Genomic DNA, 26,598 nt, shown 5'->3' on the forward strand with positions numbered 1-26,598 from the left:
TGAGAATTAGTGGCAGAAGCATTTGCTGAATTCCATGAGGGCCCGTGCACAGGTCTCACTCATGGGTGGGAATTTGGATTATCACTCTGATGGAGACGGGACAGCGTCTTGGTCATCATGGCTATGGTGTGCACTATTGGGCCACCTGTTCTGTTCACGCACAGACATTTGGCATGTGCAGTGTTAACCATGGCACATTGGTTTTCTTTGGACCATCCCAGACTGATTTTTGCTAAGAAATGAGTGTGAGGGGCCGGGAGTTTGGCCTAGTGGTTAAAGTGTTTGCCTAGCATGCATGAAGACCCGGGTTCGATTCCTCGGTACCACACACATAGAATAAAAAAGCCGGAAGTGGTGCTGGGGCTCAAGTGTAGTGCTCTAGCCTTGAGAAAACCCAAGGACAGTGCTCAGGCCCTGAGCTCAAGCCCAGGACTGGCAAATACCAGGGGCTCTTTGCTGAGGCAGATGAATGACAGAGCTCCCAGCTTCTGTGTGGCTTTGTACTCGGCACATTACCACTACAGAGGGAACTTCTGACGTGGTCAAAACAAAAACGGCCAAAAATTTCCTCATGAACATGGCCATGAAAGGAAAATATCAATAAAATCTGCCTGACTTGTGTGAAGATCTGCATAGGAAATGGCTTTCAACTGCAGTGCTTTAGCTGAGAGCTTGGAGTCTGGTGGTTTTTGGTTTGTTTGTTTTTTTTTTAAACCCTTGGGCCCAGGGGCTGCTCTGGTCTTTATCAGATGGGATCTCTTCCTGTTGAGGATGATTTCTTGGCAGGTGGAATACACGAAATCATGTTAGTTCACAGCTCTACCCCCATGTGTGCTTCTTTTCTCAGGTACTGGTCTGCTTGGACATTAAGCTTTGAACACTTGCTGGCTGCAAAGAAATTACCAGAGGGGAAGAGGAGCTTGACATGTTAGGGCATTAAAAGCAAAAATGGATTTAAGAATTAGACCATCATGTGACTCTTCCAAAAGGCAAAAATCCATTCAAAAGTGACTGTCCCAAATGCCTTATGTCAAATAAAGCAGATTGCACTGATGGCACCTGACTTGAAGGAAATGTTTCAGATTTTATATTTAAAGGGGCGGTGGCAAGAGGTCAGTGGTGAGTTTAGTGGCAGTGATGATGAATCATGTTTACATAGGAGATTTCCAGTCAAGGGAGGGAATAATGTTCTGTTAGAGTTCTACACCAGACTCACTGGTACATAAAGAATTTGTATCACAGTAGCTGGGACAACACTCTGCTCTGAATTAAGTGATTCTCTAGAGACATAACCTGCTTTCCAGTACCTGTCTTTGATTCATATTCGACTTCCAATAAAGCATGAAAATGAAGAACTGCCGCCCTTGTGCAAAGTGTCTTCAGATCTAGACTCTACTTCAGGGTGACCATAGCCCACTGCCTGGTGACGGGTCCTTGCTTCCTGCCCTGGGGTCTGGCTTGTGCTGGGTAAAGAAGGGGCCACCTGCAAGTGTTGCAGTTTGGGCTTCAAAGGCAAAATGCCTTGGTCCAGTTCAAAAAGAATGGAGAACATTTCTTGCGTGTGACAGCAGCTTTGTCCAGTTTTGGTCTTGTTCAGAAGTGGTAAACCAAGTGCACATTTGAGAAATCCAACAATCTTGTCAGAAGAGGAAGTTGGATTGAAACACAATTGGATAATACAAGGTGTTTCATTTTTTAAATTGTTCTTCCCATTCCCTAAATCTTTCTTAGATCTCACTTCTCTTTGAAAATTCTCAACCAACCTTCCTTCCTTCCTTCCTTCCTTCCTTCCTACCTACCTACCTACCTTCTTTCCTTCGGGTCATGGGGCTTGAACTCTGGGCCTGGGTGCTGTCCCTGAGCTCTTCAGCTCAAGGCTACCACCCTACCCCTGAGCCAAGCCCTACTTCCTATTTTCTAGAGGTTAATTGGAGATGAGTCTCAGGTCTTTTTGTGCCCAGGCTGCCTTTGAACCTGGATCCTCAGCCTCCTGAATAGCTAGGATTACAGGTGTGAGCCACTGCGCCCAGCAAAAAAATGCTCAAAAAGTTTCTTTTACATCAATTTAAGAAAAAAAGCAAAGCACCAGTGGCTAATGCCTATATTCGTAGTTACTCTAGAGGCTAAGATTTGAGGTTTCAAGCAAAACAAAAACAAAGGCAGGGCCCTTAGCTCAGGCCTATATTCCTTGCTGAGATCTGAGGATCACAGTTCAAAGCCAGCCCTTACAAAGTCCATGAGACTCTGATTTCCAATTAGCCACACACAAAAAGCTAGAAGCTGAGTACTAGTGGCTCAGCCTTGTAATCCTATCATCTCAGGAGACTGAGATCAGAGGATCGTGGTTCAGAGCCAGCATGGACAGGAAAGTCCATGAAACTCCAGCTAACCACCAGAAAACCAGAAGTGGCACTGTGGCTCACAGTGGTAGAGCGTTAGCCTTGAGCTTTTCCAAAAACACAAGGACAGCACTCAGGACCGGCATAAAAGAAGGAAAGAAAAGAAAAGAAAGAAAAGGCAATAAAGCTGAGCTTTGTGGTTCAATCTAATTCTAATGGGGCTGAGATGAGAGGCTCTGGGTTCAAAGCCAGAATCCATCTCGACCCATGGCTAGGCACTGTGACGTGAGCTTGTGATCCTGGTTACAGGAAAAGCACAGTGGCTGGGCTTGTTGGGACATTCCTGTTGTCCTCAGTGACAGGAAAGCATGAGTTAGCATTATAGTTTAGCAGCTTACCAGACCAAGACATAAAGTGAGACATCCCACCTCAAATTACCAAGGCAGAAAAGGAACTGGAGGTACAGCTCAAATGGTAGAGCTTTTGGTATGAGATCCAATACTAATGATCCAATTCCTAAGCCAGAAGGAAAGTATATGGGTATTTTCATTCAATTCAGGATTCTTATTAAAGTCTTTTAGAACTGGAATTTTCCTTGGGGTGGGGGGGATATGTTTCTTGCTGGAGACATGACTCAAGTGTTAGATAGAGTTGCAGTGGTATAGGAAGCACAATTCTCCAAGTTCAGACCTGACGGTGAACGTATCTTTTTTTGAGTATGAGCTATATTACTTCAAATCATTGCTACCTTTTCCCCAAATTAACAAGGCAAACCTGGGCCTTTATTTCTGTGTATTCATACTTGCAGAACACATTTTCTGAACCGCAGCTGTCCCGTTGGTAGGTCTGTGTGGTCAAAGATTTCTTAATCAGATCGTGGTTAATATTAGAAGCTAATGCTTTCGACTGAATAACTTGTTTTGAATTACCCATGGGATGACTTCCTCTGAGAAAACTGCTGAAGTGAACTGAGCCGAAAAGCCTGTCTTTCCTGTTGCAAGGACCAGTGTGTTGGTAGATGGCACTGGGTTCTAAGTGCAAGCTGCTGAGGAGTGGGACTGTTCATTTTCATCAGATTCTCACCCTTTACCCAACCCTACCTCCACCACCTTCCCTACATACCATGAATTGTCCGGGCAGGAATATTGTCCAGAACAGGTCTGTACCTGGTTATCTGCCGTGCTTGCCAGAGAACAGTGTTGTCCAGAGGTGGAGGCCACCTCCATTCCCAGTACCCCAAGTCTCCATCCAGGCTGCCTGCCATCTCATGTGGCTGCCAAGTCAGCCAGCCCTGCCCATCCCTTTGAGGGACCACTTGTGCCCTACCTCCTGTGACCTTACCTTGTAGCCAGATCTAGAGCCTGGCTTTGCCTGTGGTTTCTCCTCTCTGTACCAGTATTGGTCATCTATATACCTTGTTGCATCAAGGAGTAAGTAATCCTGTGTTTGGGGTAACATGCTCTGCATTGTTCTTTGTAAGTAGTAGGATGTATTAAAGAAATGTGGCTTTTGCTGGGAACCCTCCCAGTTCCATGGGTGAATGACTGTCCAAGACTTTCCCTTGCAGCCCATGAAGATAGGGAAGCCCAAATCTGCTTTACTCCCTGTTTGTGTAGAAGGTCATGTGGAAAGGTAAACACCGCGTGGTTAGAATGTGTGCTGAAGATTTATGTCTTGACGATGAACACTTCTGTGCCAGAAAGGCAGCTTCAACTGTTTTCATTGTCATTGCCAAGAGCATCAGAAACAGATGTGAGGAGCCCAGAGGCAGGGCTGTGCAGGCACCCAAAGCACTCAAAAGACAAGGCCAGTGCTAGGGGCCGGGAGTTTGGCCTAGTGGTTGAGTGCTTGCCTAGCATGCACGAAGACCCGGGCTCGATTCCTCGGTACCACATACATAGAAAAAAGCCAGAAGTGGTGCTGAGGCTCAAGTGGTAGAGCTCTAGCCTTGAGAAAGTCCAAGGACAGTGCTCAGGCCCTGAGCTCAAGCCCAGGACTGGCAAAAAAAAAAAAAAGTTGGAAAGACAAGGCCAGTGCTATGGAGGATGCTTCCTGAGCTTGCAATCGAATGCTTTTCCCGCTGCTTGTTGCATGTTGAGGCTGAGTGAATAGTGCTATTTTAAAAGCAGGGAAAATGAAGTGAGTGTGTGTGTGTGTGTGTGTGTGTGTGTGTGTGTGTGTGTGTGTGTGTGTTTTCCCTTCCCCCAAGAAGTAAACCCCACAGCTAGTTCTGTGAAATACACCATATTGCCAATGTAGTCACCTAACTACCCGTGTTAAAGTATCCTTGTTTTCTCCACCCCCCCCCCCCACCTCCGTTCCTTATACTGGTGCTGGGGCTTGAACTCAGGGCCAGGGTGCTGTCCCTTAGATTTTTCAGCTGAGTGATGGCACTCTACCACTTGAGTCACAGTTCTACTGACCTGTCCGGCTTCGAACAGCATCCCTCATGTTTCAGCTTTTGAGTCACTAGGATTATAGGCATGAGCCGCTTGTTTGTTTGTTTGGGGTTTTTTGCCTCTAGGTTTTAGGAAAGAGGTTTGTAACTCGCTGGGAGTTATGTGGCCTCTTCCAGGAGACAATCTGCCTTTAGGGTTGGAACTTATACCCAATCGTAATGGCCACACTTTGGCTGTCTTTTGCCTGCAGCAGAGACTAAGGCTGCACAGCACAGGCTGGTGCCCCTGCGCTCCCCTCCCCCAGGGACGTGTTAACCAGTTTCATTGGAAGTCTTGCACTCCTGTGCGTGAGTCGATGTGCAGGCCCCTCTAGCCAGATCTTGTCCAGCATAATTAAGCAATTCCTGAACTGATCCCACACAGCACCATCCTCTTCCCCCTCCTCCAATACCTCACCAAGCTCAGGAAAATAAAGCTGCCTTCAATTGCTTGCTTGGCTAAGGCCTCTCAGGCCAGAGCCTTTGAAGTAAAATTGCTCTTGGACAGAGGGGGAGCCAGCCCTGTAACAGCAGCTGGAATGGCTACAGGGTCCACATCTGTGTTGGGGCTGCCAGACTAGGCAGGGCCTGTACCAGGGCAAATGACTCCTGGGAAGTCAGAAAGCCACTGCCTGGGTTGAAGCCAGGCCTCCTGGCACCATCACCTCTTCATACACCCCATCTGGTTTTCCTGCCTTGTGTTTTTTAAGGGGGGGGGGACTTGCCAGTTCTGGGGCTTGAACTCAGGGCCTGGGTGCTATCACTGAGCTTGTATACTCAAAGCTAGTGCTGTACCACTTGAGCCTTAGCCTCACCTTGACTTTCTGGTGGTTAATTAGAGATAAGAGTCTCTCATTTTCCTGCTTGAGCTGGCTTCAAACCATGATCCTCAGATTTCAGCCTCCTGAGTTGGTAGGATTACAGGTGTGAGCCACTGGCTCCTTGGGTTTTGTATCCAAGGGAACAGCAAATGGGCAACTAGCAACTGTTCTTTTTATGATCCTGGACAAATGTGTTTCCCTTTGAGCCTCCATGTTCTCCCTGCAGGGCCCTTTGGCTGCACAGTGGTTGTCAGACACAACCAGGTATGTGAAGGATGTGGGGTTCTTAGCACTTCACATCTGGTCACACTCACCTGTTCCCTGGAGAGATCAGAAAGCAGCCAATGGCTGCCTCTGAGGACCTGGCAGCCTGCAAGAGCCCTCGGTGGTTGGTTTGTGTCTGAGGCTTTGCAGCATCTTCTCAGCCCTCTACACGTGGCACTGGCTTTCTGTAGGAAGAGATGCTAAAGCATGCTAGACTAAGATTCTGGAACAACAGTGTGCTATTTCAATTTTTTTTTAAATGGGAGCCAGTTTGGGCTGGATTTTATGCCTGCACCCAAACAATCCCAGGTGAATCAACCTAGTTAGTACTGGACTGACCTAGCTCTGGAGAGTTGGGGCTGTCACGTGTTCCCCTGGTAGAGGTAAATGAATACCAGGATCCACCCTCAGATCCTCTGTGAGCAAGGCCCCTGAGCTCTCCCCCTAAGGCGCACAAAATGGGAGCTCAGTTGCTGTGTTCACCCTTGTGACCTCAAGGCCTGGGTAATAAACCTGTGGATCCGGTAGTCTCAACCTCTCCATTGGACAGCATCAGCTTGTAGCCTTCCACTTACAGGGACCTGGCTCCTCCCCCTGAATCCCGCCCCTCCCTCATCTCCGCATGTTCTGTGGGTGGCATATCTGAAGGACCTCCAGCCCAACAGATGTCTTGGTCTGTGTCCCCTCTTTTTCCCCCTGGTTCTAGCCAGCTAGTGCTGTAGCAGGTAAGGAAGTTAACTCCTAAGGAGACATTCACATTTTAGGAATCATCTGACAACTTTGTGCATCATTTAGTCAGTTGTGCCATGCACTCTTACACTCTCTAGCCTTAGATGCCTTTTTTTTTTTTTTTTTTTTTGGTAGGTCATGGGACTTGGCCTGAGTGTTGTCCCTGAGTTCTTCATCTCCAGGCTACCACCCTACCCTTGAGCCAAGCCCCACTTCCTGTTTTCTAGAGGTTAATTGGAGATAAGAGTCTCGGGTCCTTTTGTGCCCAGAAATTTGGGGGGGGGGGAGGGAGAGCAGAGTGGTGGCTATGTCGCTGTGTTTTTTAAGTGTTTGAGGAAGAGAAAGCTTGTGCCTAGCCATGCGTGAGTGGTCAATGCTGAGTGATTTGGATTGAAATAGGACAGAGAAAGCAGAGCTCCAAGGCCTTTGTCCGATCTTCCCTTCAGTAGCCAGGCTCCATGCCAGGCCCCATACCCAGCCTCCTGTGGCAGGCACGTGCCCCCCTCCTCCCCCGGAACAGACAAGAGCCCCTTGTTGAGGAGGCTTTTTTGTAGAGAAAGACTGTGATTAAAACGTTCTTGGTTATGAAGAAAGAGGCCTGGTGCAGAAGAGCTTTCATTCTTTGCTCAGCCAGCACAGGGCACATTTACTGCTGCTGCCTCCTCGCTCCCTGCTAGCAAGCTGAAGCCCTGAGGACCTCTTATTTGAATCTTTGGGCCAGAAAGGAAGGATAAGAGACAATGAAAGGTCACATGGTTGAGCGCCTTGGCTTGGTACATATCTGCACATCACCTTTGTCTCTTCCCACTAGCTCGGGTGGAGCATCTGGTCTCCACACACCAGCACAGAGTCCTCTTCTGGGGGGAAAGTTTGGTATACAGAAAGCCAAAGGATGGGTGCTCAGGAGAATCCTGCCCAGCCCTGTGCACAGAAACCCAAAGGTCCATAGACATTCCATTATCATTTTCCAGCCAGGACTTCCTTCCAGCACAGGGGTTCCATGCAAGATTCCTGTTGGGCAGCAGTTGCCTCAGCTGGTGGTCTGGCATCCATGTCCCCAGGAGGGCTTTGGCCAGCTTCATTCAATTCCTTCTGTACCAGCTTTGAGCTAATTGCATGGGGCCTGGAACATTCCTAAGCTAGAAACCAGAGGGCTCAAGTGGTGGGGTGAGCCCTCACCAAGCCTCCTGAGCCAAGGCATCTTTTTCCTCCTGTCCCACCAACGTACCCCCATTGTACCCCACCTTCCAGAATGGCACCCCACCCTGTAGCAGCAGTGAAGCAGCACGGCAAATTACAGTTGTTCCCACTCCAGGCTGCCAAAACTGGCCGAGGCATCTATCCACTCGCGCTCTCTTCCAGGATGGAGACACCTAGGCCTCCTTTTTCCACTCCCAGCTGGGGGAGCTTCTCATGGACGAACTTCACACTGGACTTGAGGAGCAAGTTTGGGTCCGGTCTCTGCCTTCTCCCACCTGGGGATGGGTGGGAGGGCATGAGGGCTCCACTCCGGAGGGATGGATCACACGCCCCAGTTCCTGCAAAGCGGAGATCTTCTAAGTGCAGCCCTGTGACTGCGGAAATGGGGCGGGAGGCACACAGCAGGTGCTCCCTACTGGACGTGACAGGCCCGAAAACCTTTGCCTTCGGAGGCCCTGCCACCACTACCACCTTGCCCCCCCCACACACACAACTCCAGTTTCCCGTTACAGCCATGGGGTGAAAATCCGGAGGCTTCACAGATGCCCTCCAGGGGTCTTGGGGGGCCCGCCGCGTCCCCACCCATGGCCCCCCACGGCTCGAGGCAGCGTGGAGAGCTGAGCGCGGTGGGCGGGGCCTCCGCGGGTTCGAATCTCGGCTGAGTGCAGGGTGACCTTGGGCAGGTCCCTTCCCCGGCCTGGTCCTCGGCTCTCGCTCGCCTCCGTAGTCCACTTCTCCATCCGAGCAGGGAGTTGCGGGGTCCCCGGGAGCGCGGGGCCGCTAGCCGGAGGGCGAGGGTCAGCTCCGGCCTCCGCCGGGACGATCGCGGCGGCGCCTGGATGGGAACCGCGCGGCCCCCGCCCCTCGTCGCCCGCGGAGCCCGAAGTTGTCCCGACCCTCGGAACGCGCGGGCTTGGTGGCCGCGTGGCCCCGACCTGCTCCCCCCACCCCCGCTCTGGTCCTCAGTTTCCCCGCCCGCGGGATGGGGGCGCAGGGCCGGGGCCTCCCCGCCGCTCCCGCGCCCTCCCCGCCGCTCCCGCGCCCACAGCCCCGGCTCCGCAGTTGGCGGGGGGGGGGGGGGGGGGGGCGGGGGGGCGGCGGCGCCGGGAAGGAGCGCCCGACGGTCACGTGACCTCTCCTCCCCTCCCTCCCCTCCCCGAACTGCGGCGACGGCGGCAGCGGCGGCGGCGAGCGCGTCGGTCCCGGCAGAGCTGCAGCGGCCGCCGCGGGCACCGGGTGCCGAGCCCAGGACGTGCCCGCCCGGGCCTGCGGGTGAGTGCGCCGGGCCCCGCGGGGAGGAGAGGGCCGAGGGGCCGGGCGTCGCTCGGCCGCCACGCCGCGCGCGCGCCTGCGAGGAGACGGGGGGAGCGCGGGAGGGGCGCCGCCCGCTGGACAGCGGCAGGCGGGGGTGGGGGCCCGGGGGCTCGGCCCAGGCGGAGGCCGGGGCCCTGGGGTCCGGGGCCCGTCCCCGGAGCGGACGCCCGGCCCGGTATCCCGCCCTCGTCCCGGAGCGGCGCCTGGGGTTGCAGGGAGCCGGCCTAGCGCCCGGGGAGGCGCTGCGTCCGCAGCCAGGGGAAGTGAGGTCCTGGGGTCCAGCGCCCTGCGTGGTGGGCAGGGCGGGGACCCGCGTCGGGAGCAGGGTGTGCGCACACGCACACGCACACACACGCGCGTACACCCGTGCACACGTCCACGTCACACCGTCGGCCGCCCCCTCATCCTGGCTTGGCAGGGTCTGAGCTGGGGATATATAGGGCGGTCCCGGTGGCCCCTAAGCCCTTTGGGCTCACCCTTGGGTGCTCTGGCCCGGCGAAGAAACCTGTGCACACTCACACACCGAAACCCACACGCGCACAGACTGGAGGCCGGTGACTCCCGCCTCCATCCCTAGTAATATGGCTCCCACCAATACTTGACCCTGAAGTCCTTGTTGGGGGCTAGCACAGGCCTAAGGCTAGTCAGGAAGGTCACCCTGCCTCTGGCGTGGCACACTGACACTTATCCCTGCCCTTCACAGTCAGAGGGTCAGACTCCTGGTGAGAGGGCCACAAAGGGAAACCTGGCCAGGCTAGGTGGGGCACAGCAAAGAAGGGCAAAGAGAAATAAGACGGCCAGGGACCCCTTTTTTGCAAGGGAGGCTGGGTCTGGCTCCAGCCTTTGCCGTGGGTTGTGTGACCCTTTTCTCGGAGAGAGTAAAGGCAGGTGGGGGGCAGAATGGCCCTGAGTCTCCTAGGTAATGAGATGGAACTTGGGCCAAAGATGTTCCTGAATGCTATCAAGGCTAGCAGGGTGGGGGGAGGGGAGCTGAGCGTGATTGTCAGGCCTCTCGGGGCTCTGCAGAACCTCAGGCCTGCTCTGGGGTCCTCTGGCAGTGGAAGGCAGGATTTAGCCTAAGGTAGGTGAGCCGTGTGGTCTTGGGAAAGATTCCAGAGTCTTGACTGACCCATCACCCTCACAGCAGCATTTCAAAATGAGGCTGAGGATTTGTTTCTTGAACAGGTGAGGAAACTGAGGCCTGTTGGGCTGCCCTCTGCTGGGGCTGTGAGCCCAGATGTCTGCCTCCTGATCCAGGGTGGAAATCCTACAGGGTACAGGGACTCCCTGAGGACATGGAGTGCTGGCAGGGATGTGTCTCCCAGTTCCCACCTTGGGGGGGGATGGGGAGTCCATGCAGGTGTCTGTGGATGTAGGTGGACTGGGTGGGGGAGGATGCTCAACTGTCCCTTCCCGCAGCCATGATGTGTCCCACCTTGGCTCTTTCTATTCGTTACCTCCTCCCTTCCTCAAGATGCCTGCTTGGCAGGGCCTCAGGAGAGCCCACCTCCCACTTCTCTCCCCACCTTCTAAACACACCCCAAACCCATCATTCCTCTAGTCTTCCTAGTGTTTGGAGGGCACTTGGTCTCAGGCCCCACAGTAGTGTCTGAACAGTGCCATGAGAGCCTGCCCTCTACTTCCCACCCCTGCACCGCTGTCAAGTCCCAAGGCAGTCCGAGGCCTTTGAGGATTCCAGGGGCAAGTCTGTCTCCCACGCCACCTGTCTGTCTGCGAGGCCTTTGTCCCGGCTGTCAGAGGCTGTTGAGCAGACGCACAGGCTGCGCAAACAACCACGACCCGAGCACAGCCAGACACAGATGCAGACACAGCCTGACTCATAAGTACCCTGGAACCCAGACACAGGAACACACAGGCACACCCCTGCCAAGACCCCTACCCCACGGTGCCCGCCACCATGGAGGGACATGGCATTCCAATCCACCCCTAGGTACACACAGGCGCAGTGATCCACAGCAGCGCCCTCAGAAGCGCCAGCTCTGCCTCCATGTCCACCTCCTACATGCGCTGCAGTGAAGAGCAGGTGGGAGCCCACACCCTTACCCATGAACCTGGCAAAGGTGCTCAGACACCGCCCACACCCAGACCACCCCGGGCGCTCACGAGCGTGCTGCCTCAGCTTCCTGTGTGTGGGATATGGCAGCTTTAGCACTTCAGGGTGCCACAGCCCCTCTCAATGCCCCCAGCAAAGCATTCCTTCTATTCTGCTGCCGGTGAGTCCAGCATGGCTAGAGCACTGACTGAAGCTTCTCTCCCACTGGCCCTTCCCCCTGTCCCCACACCACCGGAGAACCTCTGCCAGAGGCTTTCCCCCGCTGCAGGCCCCCTGTACCAGGTCCCCACCACGGCAAGACTCCCCAGCATGGCTCTCTGCCTTCCCCACTGAGCTACTCATTGGACTGGTTTCTAATTTGGAGTCCATCAGGGATGGGGGCCAGTTGGTATGAATGGAGGGGGAACTTCTTGGAGATCTCTGCTCACCTTCTGGCAGAGCCTCTGCCAGGATAGGCCCTGGTGCCCTGGCTGTGCCTCCTGGAGATTGGCACCTCTGGGAAGTCACTGAGTGCCACCTCCTTTGGCAGGCACAGGTAGAAGTGAGGCATCCAGGGCAGATGGATGCTAGGTTGGAGCAGAACTGGCTGGCTCTGGACACCACTCTAGTTCTAAGAAGCAGCTCAACATGAATAGGGAGGAGGAAAATGGAAGGTGTGGCCACAGGAAAAGGAGAGTCAGGGGGGCAACATGCTGGGAGCCAGAGATCTGCACTAGGTCAGGAGGGGCCGCCAGGTCAGGGAGCTGCGCAACCAGAGAATGGGCCCCAGAAGACTGGGGACTCCAGGAAAGCGGGCTACCCTTGTTGATTACATATGTGTGGCTATTTTTCTTCCTCCAAAAGTACTCTATTTTTAGGGCTAAAGACTGGCACTTGCAAGCAGTGACTCAGAGTAGAGGCAGAGGGGTGCTAGTAGAGAGACACCCCCAAACAAGTTGTTCCACTGGGACGGTAGCCTTGTCTGGGAAGGAAAGTCCCTGAGATCCGCAGTCTGGCTCATCTCCAGTTAACTAGCAAAAAGCTGGGCTAGTGACATGGTTCCACTGGTAGAGTGCCTGCCTAACAAGGAGGCCCTGAATTCAAACCCTAGTACACACACACACACACACACACACACACTGAACTAGGATTGCAGGTTTTAGACCAGCCTGGACTACATAGACCCTTTCTCAAAAAAAAAAAAAAATCAAGACTAATCTGTGCTATTGTGTGATTTTTGTGACTTTAGACAAGTCACATACCCTCTCTGTGCCTCACAGACCAGGGTATTAATGAACAACTATTTGCTTCCCTACTTCCCTACTGGGGAGTGTTGTTTGTAAAGATTAGGTAGAATGCTTAGGAACTGCTTCAAAAACAGAGCTACAGTGATAAAGGGAAAGTGCTTGCCTACCATGTGTGAAGCCGTAGGTTTAATTCTTTGGTACCACAAACAGAGACAGTTGATCGTGGTGCTGTGGCCCAAGGGGTAGAGCTCAAACCTTGAGAAAGTCCAAGGAGAGTGCCCAGGCCTTGAGTGCAAGCCCCAGAGCTTGCAAAACAAAAACAAACAAACAAACAAAAACAAAAAACAGAGCTACACTCAGAAACAGAAAGTTGGTACCAGAGCTTAAAGTCAAGGCCTCATGCCCTTGCTTGTTTTTGTTTCTTTTATGGTCACAGCTGGTGCTCTATCACTTGAGCTGTGCCTTCAGTTCATCCTTGCTCCTAGTTAGTTTGATATAAAATTGTCTTTTTAGCCCACCCTAGCTTCAAATTGTGATCCACCTTCTGAGTAGCTAGGATTACAGGTGTCAGCCACCAGTACCTGGCTCAAAACTTTACAATGAGAAAAAAAAAAGCCTTTTCTTCGTGTTTTGGGATAGTAGGAATTTTTTTTTCTATGCCTTTGTGTTTCCAAGACATTTGGCAGCTGGATAATTCCTCTCTTGGGGGTGTCAGAGCCTGGCATACAGGAGGTGTTCAATAAATGGTAATGTAGTTGATGACGCATAGCGCTGTCAGTTGCACAGTGTTGGGAACAAGGGCATTCTTGGCGGCATGGCTGGCTTCCGCCTGGGCAGTAACTAGAAGATGGCTGTCAGCACTGGTTGGGTTTTGGTGAAAGGTGTGCCCGGTTGTGAGCTGAACCACTTTGCTCTTGACCTTGAATGCCGGGCTGAGGAGTTCACCCAGAGAGTCATGGGAAGGACCAGCTGCGCCTTCTGTGGACAGACCTTGGGGTACGTAACCAGGCCCTTCCACAGGAAGCAGGAAACAGCTTGACACTGTTTTCTGCCCTGTCCCTGCTGGACAAGATGGCCCAGTCAGTCAGTGTCCATCTCCCTGAACTCATTTCCCTGGACTTCAGCCTCTTCCATCCTTGGGGCCAGAAGGAGAGCAGGGCCACAGCCTGGGCACCAGCTTGCTGAATTGCATGGAGCCTGGGTTGCTGACCATGCAGGGTCTGTATTGTTGTTGATGGTGATGATGATTGTGGGCCTGAGAGCTGTCCCTGAGCTCTTTTCCTCAAGGTTAGTGTTCTACCACTTTGAGCCACAGCTCCACTTCCAGTTTTCTGATGATAAGTTGGAGAAAAGAATCTGGTGGACTTTCATCAGATTGGCTTTGAACGTTAATCCTCGGATCTCAGCCTCCCGAGTAGCTGGGACACAGGATACAGGTGTGACCCACTGTTACCCAGCTAGTAGTTTGTTTCTTTAGTCCCTGCCCCACTGGGCTTGGCCTCTCTGAGCCTTTCCATGATTGTGTGGCAGGGGAGTGGGAGTGGGGACGATGCCAGGGCTGTCTTTGTCCTGGGGTTGTGGGAGCCACAGGCGTGCTGATCTCTGGGGGAAGCGGGGCCTTTCTTATACCTACCTCTTCCCAGATCCCCTCCAACTTGGGTGCTATTGGCAAGATACAGGGGGAACAGGGATGAGGATCAGATACCAAGGCTGTGACCTCCTCGAGGCCATGCAGTCCTGGGCTGCTGGGGGAAGCAGAGAGAAACGGAGGTGACTCAGGGGTCCAGCCCTTGGCTCAGCTCCTGAGCTCTGGTCTGAAGTCTGGGAGCAGAAGATGCCCCATCCATGCTCAGAGGAGAGCCTGCTCCTTGATCGGGACTGAGGTACTGGGCGGACATGACAGATGGAGGACATTGGTGGAGACATGGCCTACATGAGATCACGTGCTGTGATCTCATGCCAGGCCTGCCACGAGGGGCTGAAGATGGGTACCCATCTCTTCCCCAACCCTGGGAAAGGGAGAGAATCCAGAGAGACTAGCTTCCCCTGGAGTGCTGTAGGCTTTGTGCCAGCTCTGAGGGAAGGTGAAGGATAGCAGTGAGCACAAGCTCTGGGTAGATGTTCGCTCATGCTTGCCTTCCATCGACAGCCCAGGCTGCAAGAACAGGGCTGGGCAGAGCCTAGGGGTCAAGGATCTTGCCTGTCCCAGCTGCCTGACCCATAGCCCCTCTAGCTGGAGATGTGAAAGTGTCTGTGGTGGTCTTTGCAGGGCAGAGAGACCTGCTGTGTGCCCTGACCCCAGTCCTCCCCTGTCAGTCAAAGCGGGAACTGCACTGCTGCTGGGGATTCTGGGATGATTCTGGCTGGGGGAAAAGCAGAAAGGTGGCCAAGCAATAGAACCCAAGCAGGATATTGGTCACACTGTGTGCTGAGCCTTGTGGAAAACACTTGCAGCTACTGACTTGGGCTTTCATACTTGCTCAGCTTGTTTGCTTTGGTGGTGCTCTTGTTTGAGGCATGCTTCCAGCCTGCTTTTTTGTTCGTTATTTGTTCTGATGAGAATTTCATAGTGTGTGTGTGTGTGTGTGTGTGTGTGCGCGTGTGCGTGCGTGTGCGTGTGTGTGCGTGTGTATGCATGTGTGTGCGTGTGCGTGGCTTTCAGCCTCAATCCTCTGGATCTCAGACTCTGGAATATCTAGGATCACAGACAACTGGTGCCTGGCTTTCATTTACTTCCCAGTGTGTGGCCACTGTTATTAGCTCAGAGAGGTTAAGTAGCCTAAGGTCACCCAGCTTGTGAGACTGAGATTTGAATGAAGGTGGTTTGGACTCTTCATTTAACCACTTGGTGTGTAGAGTGAGAGGGGACATGCAAAGCTGAGGGTGGGGTTTTGCCATGGAAATGGGAGTCTTTCTGACCAGAGACTACTATGGTCCAGGGGTCTGGCCTGCCCCAGGAAGCCTTAGGCTCTGCCAGAAGTCTCTGGGCACATCAGAACCCCAGCTGGTTCCTTCTCTGGGACCTCTCAAACCTTCCCCCAGTTCAGGGTGCAACCCTGAGCCCCATGGGGCCTGGGTGGCACAGTGGGTTCCAGAGAGAGACCTGGGCTGGAACGCAGTGTCAGGCCAGCTGTGCCTGCTCAAGCCATCTCTGTTTTTTTAGAAGCAATTTCCTCAGACACCTGAAGCCTGCCAGCCCCAAGGGCTTGGCACACATGGAGGCAGCCCAGATGCGAAAGCCCTTTGTGAATTGCTTGTGTGGGGCATAATCGTACTAATTATTATCTGCAAAATGAGGGGGTTGGCCCCGCTCAGCATTGTGGGCTCCTTTCCAGCTCTAGTACTGAGGATTTCTTGAGGATTTCCAAACTGGATGTTCACACAGACAGAGGTTGCCGGGAGAGAGTAGGGTTACTGGGAACTTACGCCAAATCTTCCTCTTCTCCCATCTCAGGCTGGGGCCCCATGTGCCCAGGGACAGGCTACCGGGAGAGCTCAGGGAAAGGCTGCAGGTTGCTGGGTGTGCAGACAGCCCTAGTGTTTGAGTGTCACCTTTGTGCCTTCCCAAGATGCTTCTTTCCTGCTGTCCCACGGGGCTAGGAAGTCCCACAGTGGCAGCGAGAGCTACATGCAAAGAAACAGCCTCAGAGAGGGCCGGAACTGCCTACAATCATATTGTGAGTCAGTGGGGTAGAGCTCAGCCTTGGACTTAGATCTTAGACTTACTTCGTGGTTTTATTAGCTCGTATACCGTAACAACCTCTCTCCCCCAACACCAGTTTTTTGAGAGAGAAATCTTTCTGTGTATCCCAGCCTAAACTTGAATTTGCAATCCTCCTGCCTCAGCCTTCCGAGCGCTGTGATTACAGGTATGTGTCGCTTTGCCCGGCTGATAGTCCTCATTCACAGTTGCCTCCTGTGTCATGGATGAGTTCTTTACACTGAGTCCTAAATCAGTCCTACAAGATAAGTGTCATGATTCCCATCATCCCCTTTTACAAATGGAGAAACTGAGACTTTGTGAGATAATGGAAATGGCACAGAGTCACCAGCCAGGGATTGAAAACCCAGGTCATTTGATTCCAAAGCCACATGACAAAATTGATTTTGTCTTTCTTTTTGTTCATAGCCAATCTAAGGACTCATTCATTCATCCCCTGAACATTTGTGAGATGTGTGAGTTGAGGGTCAGCAATTAAGCAGAGAGGCAAAGATCTCCAGATGCCCAAACTCTGCTCCCATCCAAGATGGCTGCCTCTGTCCCGTCCACAGTCTGGCCGCAGATGCTTTTGCCATCTCTTTCTCTGCCCCTTGTGCTTGCTCCTGGCATACCTGATTTAGCCTTAAGGAGAGATAGTGGGGCTGGGGGGCAGAACTCAGCATGGGGAGGGGATCTAGGACTCTGTTCCCTCAAAGCTGACTGAGCTGCTACCCATGGCTCAGCCTGTCCCACTGTATGTCCAGCTTTGTGCCTGGCCTATGTGCTATGCTTTGAGAACCTGCTTCCTGGAAGGCAGGGCCTGGCCAAGCAGCAAGTTCCCACGAAGCACCTAGCATGCTGGAGAGGTGCCTTGTGGGACTGAAGCTTGGGAGGAGGGGTTAGGGGAAGCTGTGTTGTCTGTGAAGGGGGTGGAGGCCCTTGCTAGCCTAGCCTCTGAAGGCATCTGGCCAGGGCAGCCTCTAGGGATGAGTAGCGTGGGATGCTGTTGGAAGAGCTTTCTCCCTGGCTGCAGTGTCCTGAGAGCAGCTCAGAGGCTCCAGCTGCATGTGCCTCCATCCACCTATGGTCCTTGCTTTCCTAATCTGTGGAGTGGGGTGGACAATGGGTCCTAATTTACTGTGCAGGTGACTATTAGTGCTTGGCACAGAGCCTTGGAAGCCAGGAGCTGTCGTGGTTCCTGGGCTGGACCTGAGGTCTAAGAAGTCATTTGCCAGCCCCAGTTTCCCCACCTTTCGCAGCAGATACAGCAGCTGTTGCCCGATGGGTCTCCCCAGAATGTTGGGGTCACCAAAGTTCCAAAGGCACGTAGGCGAAGCTCTGTGAGTCCGTGGGAGAGGGAACGAGGTGTGTGGGGGGTGTTGGAGCAGGAGGTGCCATTGTGCATGCAGGTGTGCCATTGTGGGCTGGGAGAGGTGCAGCTCTGGGAGACAGAGACAGCGGAGAGGACAGGCTCTGGGGCCACCTCTGGGCAGAGCCAGCGAGGAGAGCAGGAGGACCGGGATGCGGGGCACGGGCCGGAGTGCTGGGGGTCCTCAGACTGCCCTGCGGGCCTGGTCCAAAGGCGCTGTCCCTGGTCCTGGAGCTTGTCCGGCTCTGGTCTGCAGTTCCTGTGGTGACCAGTTGAGGGCGCCAGGGACCGCTCTGGGCACCCAGTCTTGGTTCAGAACACGTTTTGATTATTTCTTTTCCTAAATAGTAAACCAACCTACACCTTTAGTTTAAAAAGACACCCGACATGCTTATGTAAGAAAAGCAAACTCTCCATACTTGTCGAGAGGAACATACTGACCTGGCCGCACCACAGGAACTACCAAAGTAACCAAATGTTTGCACTTGTTTACAAAAGACCTTTAGATTTAAGAGCAGAAAATTACATTGCTACACCTGACCTCTCTCTCAGCATGGCTCCAGGAAATTCACCTATGAAAAATGTATTACAGATGAAAGCTAGAGATGTAGCAGCTCTGGGACAGAGGCCATGCCTAAGATGCTTGGGATTCCGAGTTCCATTCCCAGCACTAAAACTAAACAAGGCTAAGGGATATTTAGAGAACAAGTTTTCCTTTAGTAAGACTCACCCTATGCTCTGATCATTGTGCTAACCCTAAGAACTTCTGAGCAAAACCGAGCTCTTTGCCAGGCTCATGACTAATCTTCGCTACTCAGGAGGCTGAGATCTGAAGATCTCAGTTTGAAGCCAGTTAGGGAAAACAAACCTGAGAGACTCTTACTGCTAATTAACCAGCAAAAGAAGCAGGAAGTGGAGATATGTCCCAAGCAGTAGAGCATTGGCCTTGAGCAAAAAAGATAAAGGACTGTGCTCAGGCCATGAGTTCAAACCTCAGTACTGGCACAGGGGAGGGTGGGGACAGTATTTCCTTCCTGAAGTGTTCCCCTTAATGCAACCCCAACCATTGAGAACTGCTGCCAAGGGTTGAAGAGGGGTTCACAGAATCCTCGGCTGGCTGGCTGAGTGGAAGAGGCTACCTAGAGGAACTTTTCCTCCCTTGTCTTGTGGGTGGACTAGCAGAGACCAGAATGGGAAGGGGCCATGCAAGGAATCAGCGAGGGTTTGGCAGAGCCAGGGGTATACCCAGCTCCCCTGACCCTTACTACAGGGCTCAGGCAACTTGGGTCCTTGGTGGCACTTTGGACACTGAATTCAACTCTGGCCCTGACACTTTTGCCCAGCCGTTCTTGAAAATGGGCAGGGAGGCAGGAGAGAGAGGCCAGCTGGATCCCAGCCTTTTCTGGTGGCAATGGTTTGCCTCTGCTCTTGATTTTCCTTGGAGCTACAGTGATTCTGTATCTCTCTACTCTCCCAAACAGCTACCCTCTCTTCTTCATTTCTTCCCCCACCAGGAACTCTGACATCCTATGTGCGGAGGCCCTGTAACCCAAGTGCTGTGTGTTTGTGATGTGCATGTGCATGTGCACGTGTCTCCACAAGCACAGTGTGGGCCTGAGCAACAAGCTCAGATGACTGCATATGTATCTGTGGTCTTCCATCACAGGTGATCTGGAGGTGATCGTGCATAGACTTAGGACTTGGGGTGTGAGCTTCATTTTGATCTTTGCATCGCATCAGTGTGAGTGTGTGTGTGTGTGTGTGTGTGTGTGTGTGTGTGTGTGCGCTACCACCCTAACACTTGAGCCACAGCCCCACTTCTAGTTTTCTGGTGGTTAATTGGAGATAAGAATCTCAGACTTTTGTGCCCGGGCTGGCTTTGAATCTGGATCCTCAGATCTCAGCCTCCTGAGTAGCTAGGATTACAGGTGTGAGCCACAGACCCCTGGCATATCTTTTCTGTTTTCTTACCACACTGAGGGTAGAACCTGGGGCATTGTGCACATGCAGAGGAAGCACTCCATCGCTGAGCTTCAGTGCCAGCCCTACATGCATTTGATCTTGATACAGTCTCATGGCATAAAGTAGATGTTTATGCCATGCAGTGAATAAAGCTATATGTGAGTGCTAAGAGTTAGTGGCAGGTGGGCCCAGAGATCCTCTGGATGCCATGTCTGCTTTCTTCTTCCTCTGATGCTAGTGCCGAAACAATGTTGGTTGCACAGGGGGGCTCAATATGTGTTTATTGGAGGTTGAATGAAAAGAAGGGACAGAAGAAGGAAGGGAAGCTGGGAGGCAGGAGGGAGGGAGGGAATGAGGGAGTTTATACACTTGGGTCCATTTCCAGAAAGGTTGTTGCTCCCAGGGCCCCTTGAGGCACACAGTCCATGAGGAGACCAGTACCAGGCATGTTGCTAAGTGCCCTCAGGGACATTTACTCTGGCTAGGTAGATTGTCCTGATGGGGTCCCCAGAAGCATCTTAGTGGGGTGTGACGAGAGCCAGGGCGGGGGATGGCTGAGCCAGTAACCTTCTGGTGAGAGGTGCAGGCTGAACCGGGTTCCTCCACATCTAGAGCCTGGGAAGCCCCCAGAAGGCTACTCTGCCAGGCATGCGGGGTTGGCAGCTCCTGGGACTGGGTGGGTGTGGCGTGGCTAGAAAGGCCAAGGGCTACGCAAGGTTGACGACATGTCTAGAGCGGGTGGATTCTCTCAAGGCAAGTGCATTTTTCCATTGTTCCATCTTTAGCCCAGCAAAGTGAGAGTGGGTGTTTAACAAATGAGCAAATTGAGGCCCAGAGAGGAAAAGTGATTCATGCAAAGCCACGCAGAAGCTGCCTGGACCAAGAGACCAGGGCAGGAAGCCCCGATTTCTAAATCTCCTGCCTAGGAGGCCTTAGGTTGACATGTTGTATAGGAATGACTTGGGGAGAGAAGGAGGTTTGGGGGTACCCTGGCAAAAGCTGGAGCTTGGAGCTCAGGCTTGAAATCTGCCCAGGGCCTGCCCTTCCCTCTGCCCTTCCTGGCTGCTGCCTGCAGCAGGAAAAGGGGACTGCAGGCTGGTGGGCAGAGCTTCCAGAGTTGGGGGAGAGGGAAGGTGAGCTTAGAAAAGGCACTCTACAACCCTCTACTCTGCATCCTTCCCGCCTACTTCTCACAGTCGAGCACGTGTTTGAGTAACAGAACTGCAAATCTAGTGGGCAGAGAACTGGAGGCCTTCTCCTGGAACGAGGCCACCACCCCGAGTGCAGTTGGGCCCCACTTTTTTTTTTCACATGAGAGGCTGGAGGCAGGGTTGTGCCTTGCCACTGAGAGCAGCCACCAGCTTCTCAGCGCCTTGGCTGAGCCACCTGAGAGTAGAGAACTCCCCTGCTCTGCCAGCCGGGATGGTGCGTGTCATATGTGGAGGGCACTAAGCCACGACCATCATAATGATGTCCTGCTCTTGAGATGTCCTTTATTCTGTGTCTGCTGTCATCTGTCTTGCTCACTTACAGATCTGTCTCTTTCTTTCCAAGAGTTATACAGTCATCATGATATCAATGAGACATTATTTATTCTGCTCCTTCTGGATAGCCATTTTGTTGTTTCTTTGTGCCAGTACTGGAGTTTGAACTCAGAGTCCCTTGATCTTGCTTAGCTATTTCTGCTCAGGGCTGGTGCCCTACTACTTGTCATATCTCCACTTTTGGCTTTTTGCTAATTAATTGGAAATAAGAATCTTGGGGATTTTTCTACCATGATCCCACAATCCCTGGCTTATAAAAAATGTTTTTTTGTTTTGTTTTGTGCTGATCTGGGGGCTTGAAGTCAAGGCCTAGTGCTATTCCTAGGTTTTGTGCTCTTGTTTAGTACTCTACTACTTGAGCCACAGCTCCATTTCGGGTTTTGTTATTGTTTGTTTATGTTTTTTGGTTAGTTGTGGGGCTTGAACTCTAGGTCTGGGCACTGTCTCTGAGCTCCTCAGCTCAAGGCTACTGCCCTACCCCTTAAGCCACAGTGCCATTTCCAGTTTTCTAGTGGTTAATTGGAGATCAGAGTCTCACAGTCTTTAGTACCTGGGCTGGCTTTGAACCGCTATCCTCAGATCTCAGCCGCCTGAGTAGCTAGGATTACAGGCATGAGCCACTGCACCCAGCTCTCGGGAACTTTCTAACCCAGTCTGGCAACCCTCAGATCTCAGCCTCCTGAGTAGTTAGCATTTCAGATGTAAGCCTGTGTTATAGCTGAATTATAACAAATATTTTGACGAATGCATGCCAAGTGCCAGATACTATTCTTAATGGTTTGTCCTTAGTAATTAGTCATCAACAAAATACATTCTTTTTTTTCTTTTTTCCGATGCTTGAACTCAGGGTCTGAGCACTGTCCTTGAAATTTCTCAGAGGTAGAGCTCTACCACTTGAGCCATAACACCACTTCCAGCCTTTTCTGTGTATGTGGTACTGAGGACTCGAACCCCGGTCTTCATGCATGCTAGGTGAGCACTCTACCACTACACCAAACTCCCGGCCCGCTTGTATTATTTTCAACACTGTTCTCACTTTACAAATGAAGTCCCTTGTCCCAGATGTCCCAGTGGAAGCGTAAGACTGGAGCCTGGGAGGGCCTTGGAGGGGGACGGACGTGCATGCCTTACAGTCCCTTTTCCTTGGCCCCTGTCTTCAGGTCACAGGTGAGGATATCGGTGGCATTTTCTTAGAGCTGGCCTGGCAGGTCAAGGAGGTTTGTTTCAGTCCTACCGTTGTCCCAGGAGACTGGGAGCTGACCAAAGAGTGCCCCCCTCCCTGCATCTCTAACTGAGGGAACGTGATGCCCCACTAACCACCCCACCCCCACTGGCCAAGGAGGCAGCTGCAGCTGGTCAGAGCCCAGAGACCAGAGCCCACACTGGGCCCTTTGTCTTTGGTGGGAACTCGGCAGCCCCCATGGCCCCTCTCAAGGGCCCACTGTCCTAGCACCAGCAGGGCCTCCCAAGGCCTGGCCTGGCTGAGAAACTTGGCATGTTGGAGGGTTCTTGGTCAGCCTGCCAACTGGGCATGCAGATCCCTCTGAGGAATCAACCCTCAAAAGCAGACCCAGGCTGGGGTCCTGGGCCTCCCTTCTAGCGCTCTGTCTACCCCTGTAGTTCAAGTGTGGCTCTCCGGTCCTCATGTACACCATCTCTCCCTTATCCACTGTTAAAGGGAAGAAAAAGGAAGATGGGAATCAGAGAGGTAGAGAGAGAGGAAGGAGGAGGGAAGGAAGGAAGAAAGAAAGGAAATCAGGAGGGAGGGACTTGCTTCCTCCTCAGAGAACCTGGAGTCCTCAGCCTCCTACCTCTCACTTACAGGTCTCCCCACTGTCCTGTGGCTCTTCCCATGCTATGTGGCTGTGGTTTCCCCACCCACAAGTCTGTACCCCAGCCTAGAGCATTAGGACGCAACCCTGGCTGCAGGGCCCTCTGCCACGGGAGCCAAGGATGAGCCAGAGCCTCTTTTGAGGGCTGAAAACCAGACGGGTGGCTCTGGGACTGAGGATTAATGTATGTGTTATTGAGCTCTATTTTTACTTTTTGCCAGTCATGGGTTTTGAATTCAAGGCCTGGGTGCTGTCCCTGAGCTGTTTTGCTCAAGGCTAGCACTCTTAACACCGAGCCACAGCTCCACTGCTGGCTTTCTTGTGTGTGATTAATTGGAGATAAGAGTCTCACAGACTTTCCTGCCTGGACTGGCTTTAAACTGCAATCCTCAGATCTCAGCCTCCTGAGTGGCTAGGATTACAAATGTGAGCCACCAGTGCCGGCTTGGGTTCTGAATTCCTGAGGGCTGCTTGGCCCGTCCACGCATGTGGAGGAAGAGATGTAATTACTGTGAGGAAAGGTCTCTCTAAGAAGAGGCACTCCCCATCTTTGCAAACTGCTGTCCATCCTCACAAAGGCCATTTCCCAGCAGAGAATAGAACCAAGCAGGCCCTGGCCCAGTTCCTGAAGGATTTAAGAGGCTAGGAGACCTTGCTCCTGTGCCCTTGGTCAGTCCTCCTTTAGCTTCCCTGCTTCTTTCCCCCACCTTTCCCTTGTGGAAAGCCCTGTACAAGGTACAGGGTGTGGGAAAGCTTTAGCAGGTGGCCTGAGTCCTGATGGCAGGGCTGGTGTTCTGTTAGCAGCCACATTTCCTCTTGGGTCAGAGCTCTGAGCCAGCTGGGCACAGAGGAAGAACATAAGATGGTTGTTGAGTGAATGAATGAATGAAGGACTTTAGGCTCACGGCTACCGTCCTACCCCTTCCCATTTTCTAGAGGTTAATTGGAGATGAGTGTCTCAGGTCCTTTTGTGCCCTGGCTGGCTTTGAACCTTGATCCTCAGATCTCAGCTTCCTGAGTAGCTAGGATTATAGGAGTGAGCCACCCCGCCCGGCGGATTTCTTTTACTTTTCTCTGTGTCTGTGTGTTTGTGCGTGTGTATGTGTGCGCGTGCACACGTGCCCCCTCGTAGGAGGCATGCACACATGTATTTGTGCACATACGTGCTTTCTAGGACTAGGACTTGAGCTCAGCCTGAGTGTTGTCCTAAGCTTCTGTGCTCAAGTCTGGTGATCTACACCCAAGCCATAGCTCCATGTCTTGTTTTATGCTGATTAATGAGCTACCAGTCTAAGACTTTTCTGCCTGGGCTAGCTCCAAACTGTGATCCTCACAGCTCAGCCTCCTGCGTAACCACAGTGACAGCAAGGGTTTAGGAGTTTCCTAGAAGGGGTGGAGCTTCTGGGTCTTTGCTGTTCCTGCTTCTCTGGTTAAGGTGGTCTCAGGGCTCCTGGGGCCCCTGGGCAGGTTGTTATTATTGGTCAGCTAGAAGCACAGTGTGCGCAGGAAATCAGGACTAGCAGCTGGCATTTATTGGGCATGTGCTGTGACCAGGGCCCGGGCTGGTAACCGTCTGTCCAGCATTGATTCATTTCTCATCACCAAGACCCAGGAGGCTGGCTGGATGAGAAATCCAGGGTCCCTCCCTTGCCTGCGCTGTAGACAGCTTTAGGTTCTAAGTCCTTGGCCAGCCCCAAGAGACCGCAAGGGTCTCCCCAAGGGGATGGGGCGGGGCCTCCATCCACTGAACCTGGTAGCTCCAAGGGCCATGGGAGGGGGTCACTCCCTAGGTTCCCAGTGGGGCCCCTGTCCTGTGTGGGGATGCAGAGCACTCCCCCTCCCCCGCCCCTCTGGGAGCGGCCTGGAAGGCTGTGTTGGCTGCTGGGGGCGGTGAACAAGCGGCCCTTTCTGTGCCTGCCGCCCGGCAGCTGGACGGCCGCCCGTGGGGCACGGAGGATCCGGGCCGGGCCGGGCCGGGCCGGGCGTGGCGGCCGTTGCCATGGTGACTGGCTGGGGGAGGGGAGGCGGCCGGCCCAGCAGCCTCGGTGACACCATGAGCAGCCGGAAGCGCAGCTTCACCTTCGGGGCCTACGGCGGGTAGGTGCGGGAGGGGTGCACTGGGGTGCCACAGGGACGCGCGCGTGCGCGGCATCTGTCCCCGCGTTGCGCGGCGCGGCGCGCCCGGCCTGGCGCGGCTGGGAATAGAGTGGTTTGGCTAGCTTGTGCGTGCAAGCGTGTGTGTGTGTGTGTGTGTGTGTGTGTGTGTGTGTGTGTCTGTGCGCGCGCGCGTGTGCGCGTGCGCCGCCTGTCTGGGTGTGCAAGTGTGGGGAGAGTGACCCTGGGGAGGGGGTCGGTGAGCCTGGGCGTGGCTGCGCGTGTGCTTCCCATGGCGGTCCACATGCACATGTGGGGCCGTGAGAGTAGCGATGGGCACAACCATCCCCAGCCCTAGAGAGCGAGCCTGTTTCCGTGTGTGTGTGTGTGTGTGTGTGTGTGCCTGCTGTCCACATACAAGTGAGTGCAAGGATAGGTACATAGGTACGTGGGATGGAGGAGAACTTGCAGGGGAGATCCTGCCAGGGCCCCTACTTTGCCCCTGCAGTCACTGGGCCCCTGCAGTGAGAATGTCAGCAGCCTGAGCCCACCTTGGCACCTCTGGGCATTGTGGCGGCCCAGCCTGGGGTGACTGTCCCCCCTGACCCCAGGTGTGGCGGTGGAATGGGGGAGATCTTGCCTGAGGCAGAGATTTGGCAGGTTAGAAGGAAAACAGACGTGCTCAGAGACCCCTCCCTGCCAGCGAAGGGGCAGCATGACCCTCACCAGGCCCTGCACTGTAGGGAGCACTTGGGCGTCCTATGGAACACTGCCAGGACACACTAGCTGCTCCTCTAGCTGCAGGATGGTGTCCAAGGTGCTACCTGCTCTGGCTGTTCAGCTTCCAGGGAACCTAGCTGTCAGGTGAAGCAAGAACCAGCTTGGAAGGGGTTTCCTGATGGGTGCAGCCCCCAACCCAGCCTTTCCGGCTAGCTGATCTCTGGGAATCCCAGTGGGGCCTGGCCAGCAGTCAAACCCGAGCTGGTAGAGACCAGTTTGGGGCTCCCTTTCCTTATTTGCCTTAGGCAGAGGCAGGATGTGTTTGTTGTCCCAACAACTGCCCAGCCTCCAACCAAGGTGGCTCCAGAGAGCATCCCTGGGGAACAATCTGGAAGGGGTGTTGCCCACCCACTCTACTGGAGACGGCATAGATTGGGGGTACAGGGTTGACAGTGGTGATTAGTTAGCACCCAGTTATCTAGGGATGGGGGTACTCAAGGACTCCCTGGGGGGCTGGATACAGCCAGCTACAGCACTGGGCCTGAGGCACATGGGGCCTTCCAAGCCTGCCCAGATGTGCTGAGCTGCCCAGGCACACCCCACTTCCTTGTTCGGGACACCCTGAAGTCCTGCTCTTTTCCTCTACCTGCTGCTCCTGATAGCACCCTTCTGACACCCATAGCTCCGGCCCTCCATCCTGCCTCCTTCCTATCCCATTGCCCCACACCTTCACATGTCCCCAACTGAGCCCCAGAACACACCCTGGAGAGAGTACTCTCCGGCCCCTCACTGGCTATCCTGCTTGCTGTGTTTCAGGGTAGACAAGTCCTTCTCCCCAGGCTGGAACGTACGGTAAGTACTGGGGGTTCTCTGGAGGGTCTGCAGTATCTCAGTTACCTCTGGGACTCCACAATCCTTCCCTACCCTCTGCAATGCCAGTCAAGATCCCCCATCCTCTCTGGGAAGGGAGAGA

General features: G+C 53.5%; 2 protein-coding genes across 9 annotated transcripts in view; both read left to right on the forward strand.

Moving 5' to 3' along the window:
• Positions 1-1,360, forward strand: part of Usp48 (ubiquitin specific peptidase 48) — a 64,250-nt gene extending 62,890 nt beyond the window's left edge. For both annotated transcript variants that reach the window (XM_090335614.1, XM_090335615.1), the window contains exon 27: positions 848-1,360. In XM_090335614.1, the coding sequence (XP_090191740.1) occupies positions 848-870 (23 nt within the window). In that variant the 3' untranslated portion in view covers positions 871-1,360. The remainder of the gene's footprint in view (positions 1-847) is intronic.
• A 7,607-nt stretch (positions 1,361-8,967) lies between these two features.
• Positions 8,968-26,598, forward strand: part of Rap1gap (RAP1 GTPase activating protein) — a 61,057-nt gene continuing 43,426 nt past the window's right edge. For 3 of the 7 annotated variants that reach the window (XM_090335618.1, XM_090335619.1, XM_090335621.1), the window contains exon 1: positions 26,442-26,477. The gene's annotated coding sequence lies outside the window, so the exon portion shown is untranslated. Of the gene's footprint in view, positions 9,063-26,441; positions 26,478-26,598 lie in introns of those variants that run through there. The other 4 variants (XM_090335629.1, XM_090335622.1, XM_090335627.1 and 1 more) reach the window with 4 other exon arrangements.

This window comes from Megascapheus bottae, chromosome 6, assembly GCF_031878675.1.
Source record: "Megascapheus bottae isolate mThoBot1 chromosome 6, mThoBot2.hap1, whole genome shotgun sequence".
Classification (NCBI taxonomy): domain Eukaryota; kingdom Metazoa; phylum Chordata; class Mammalia; order Rodentia; family Geomyidae; genus Megascapheus; species Megascapheus bottae.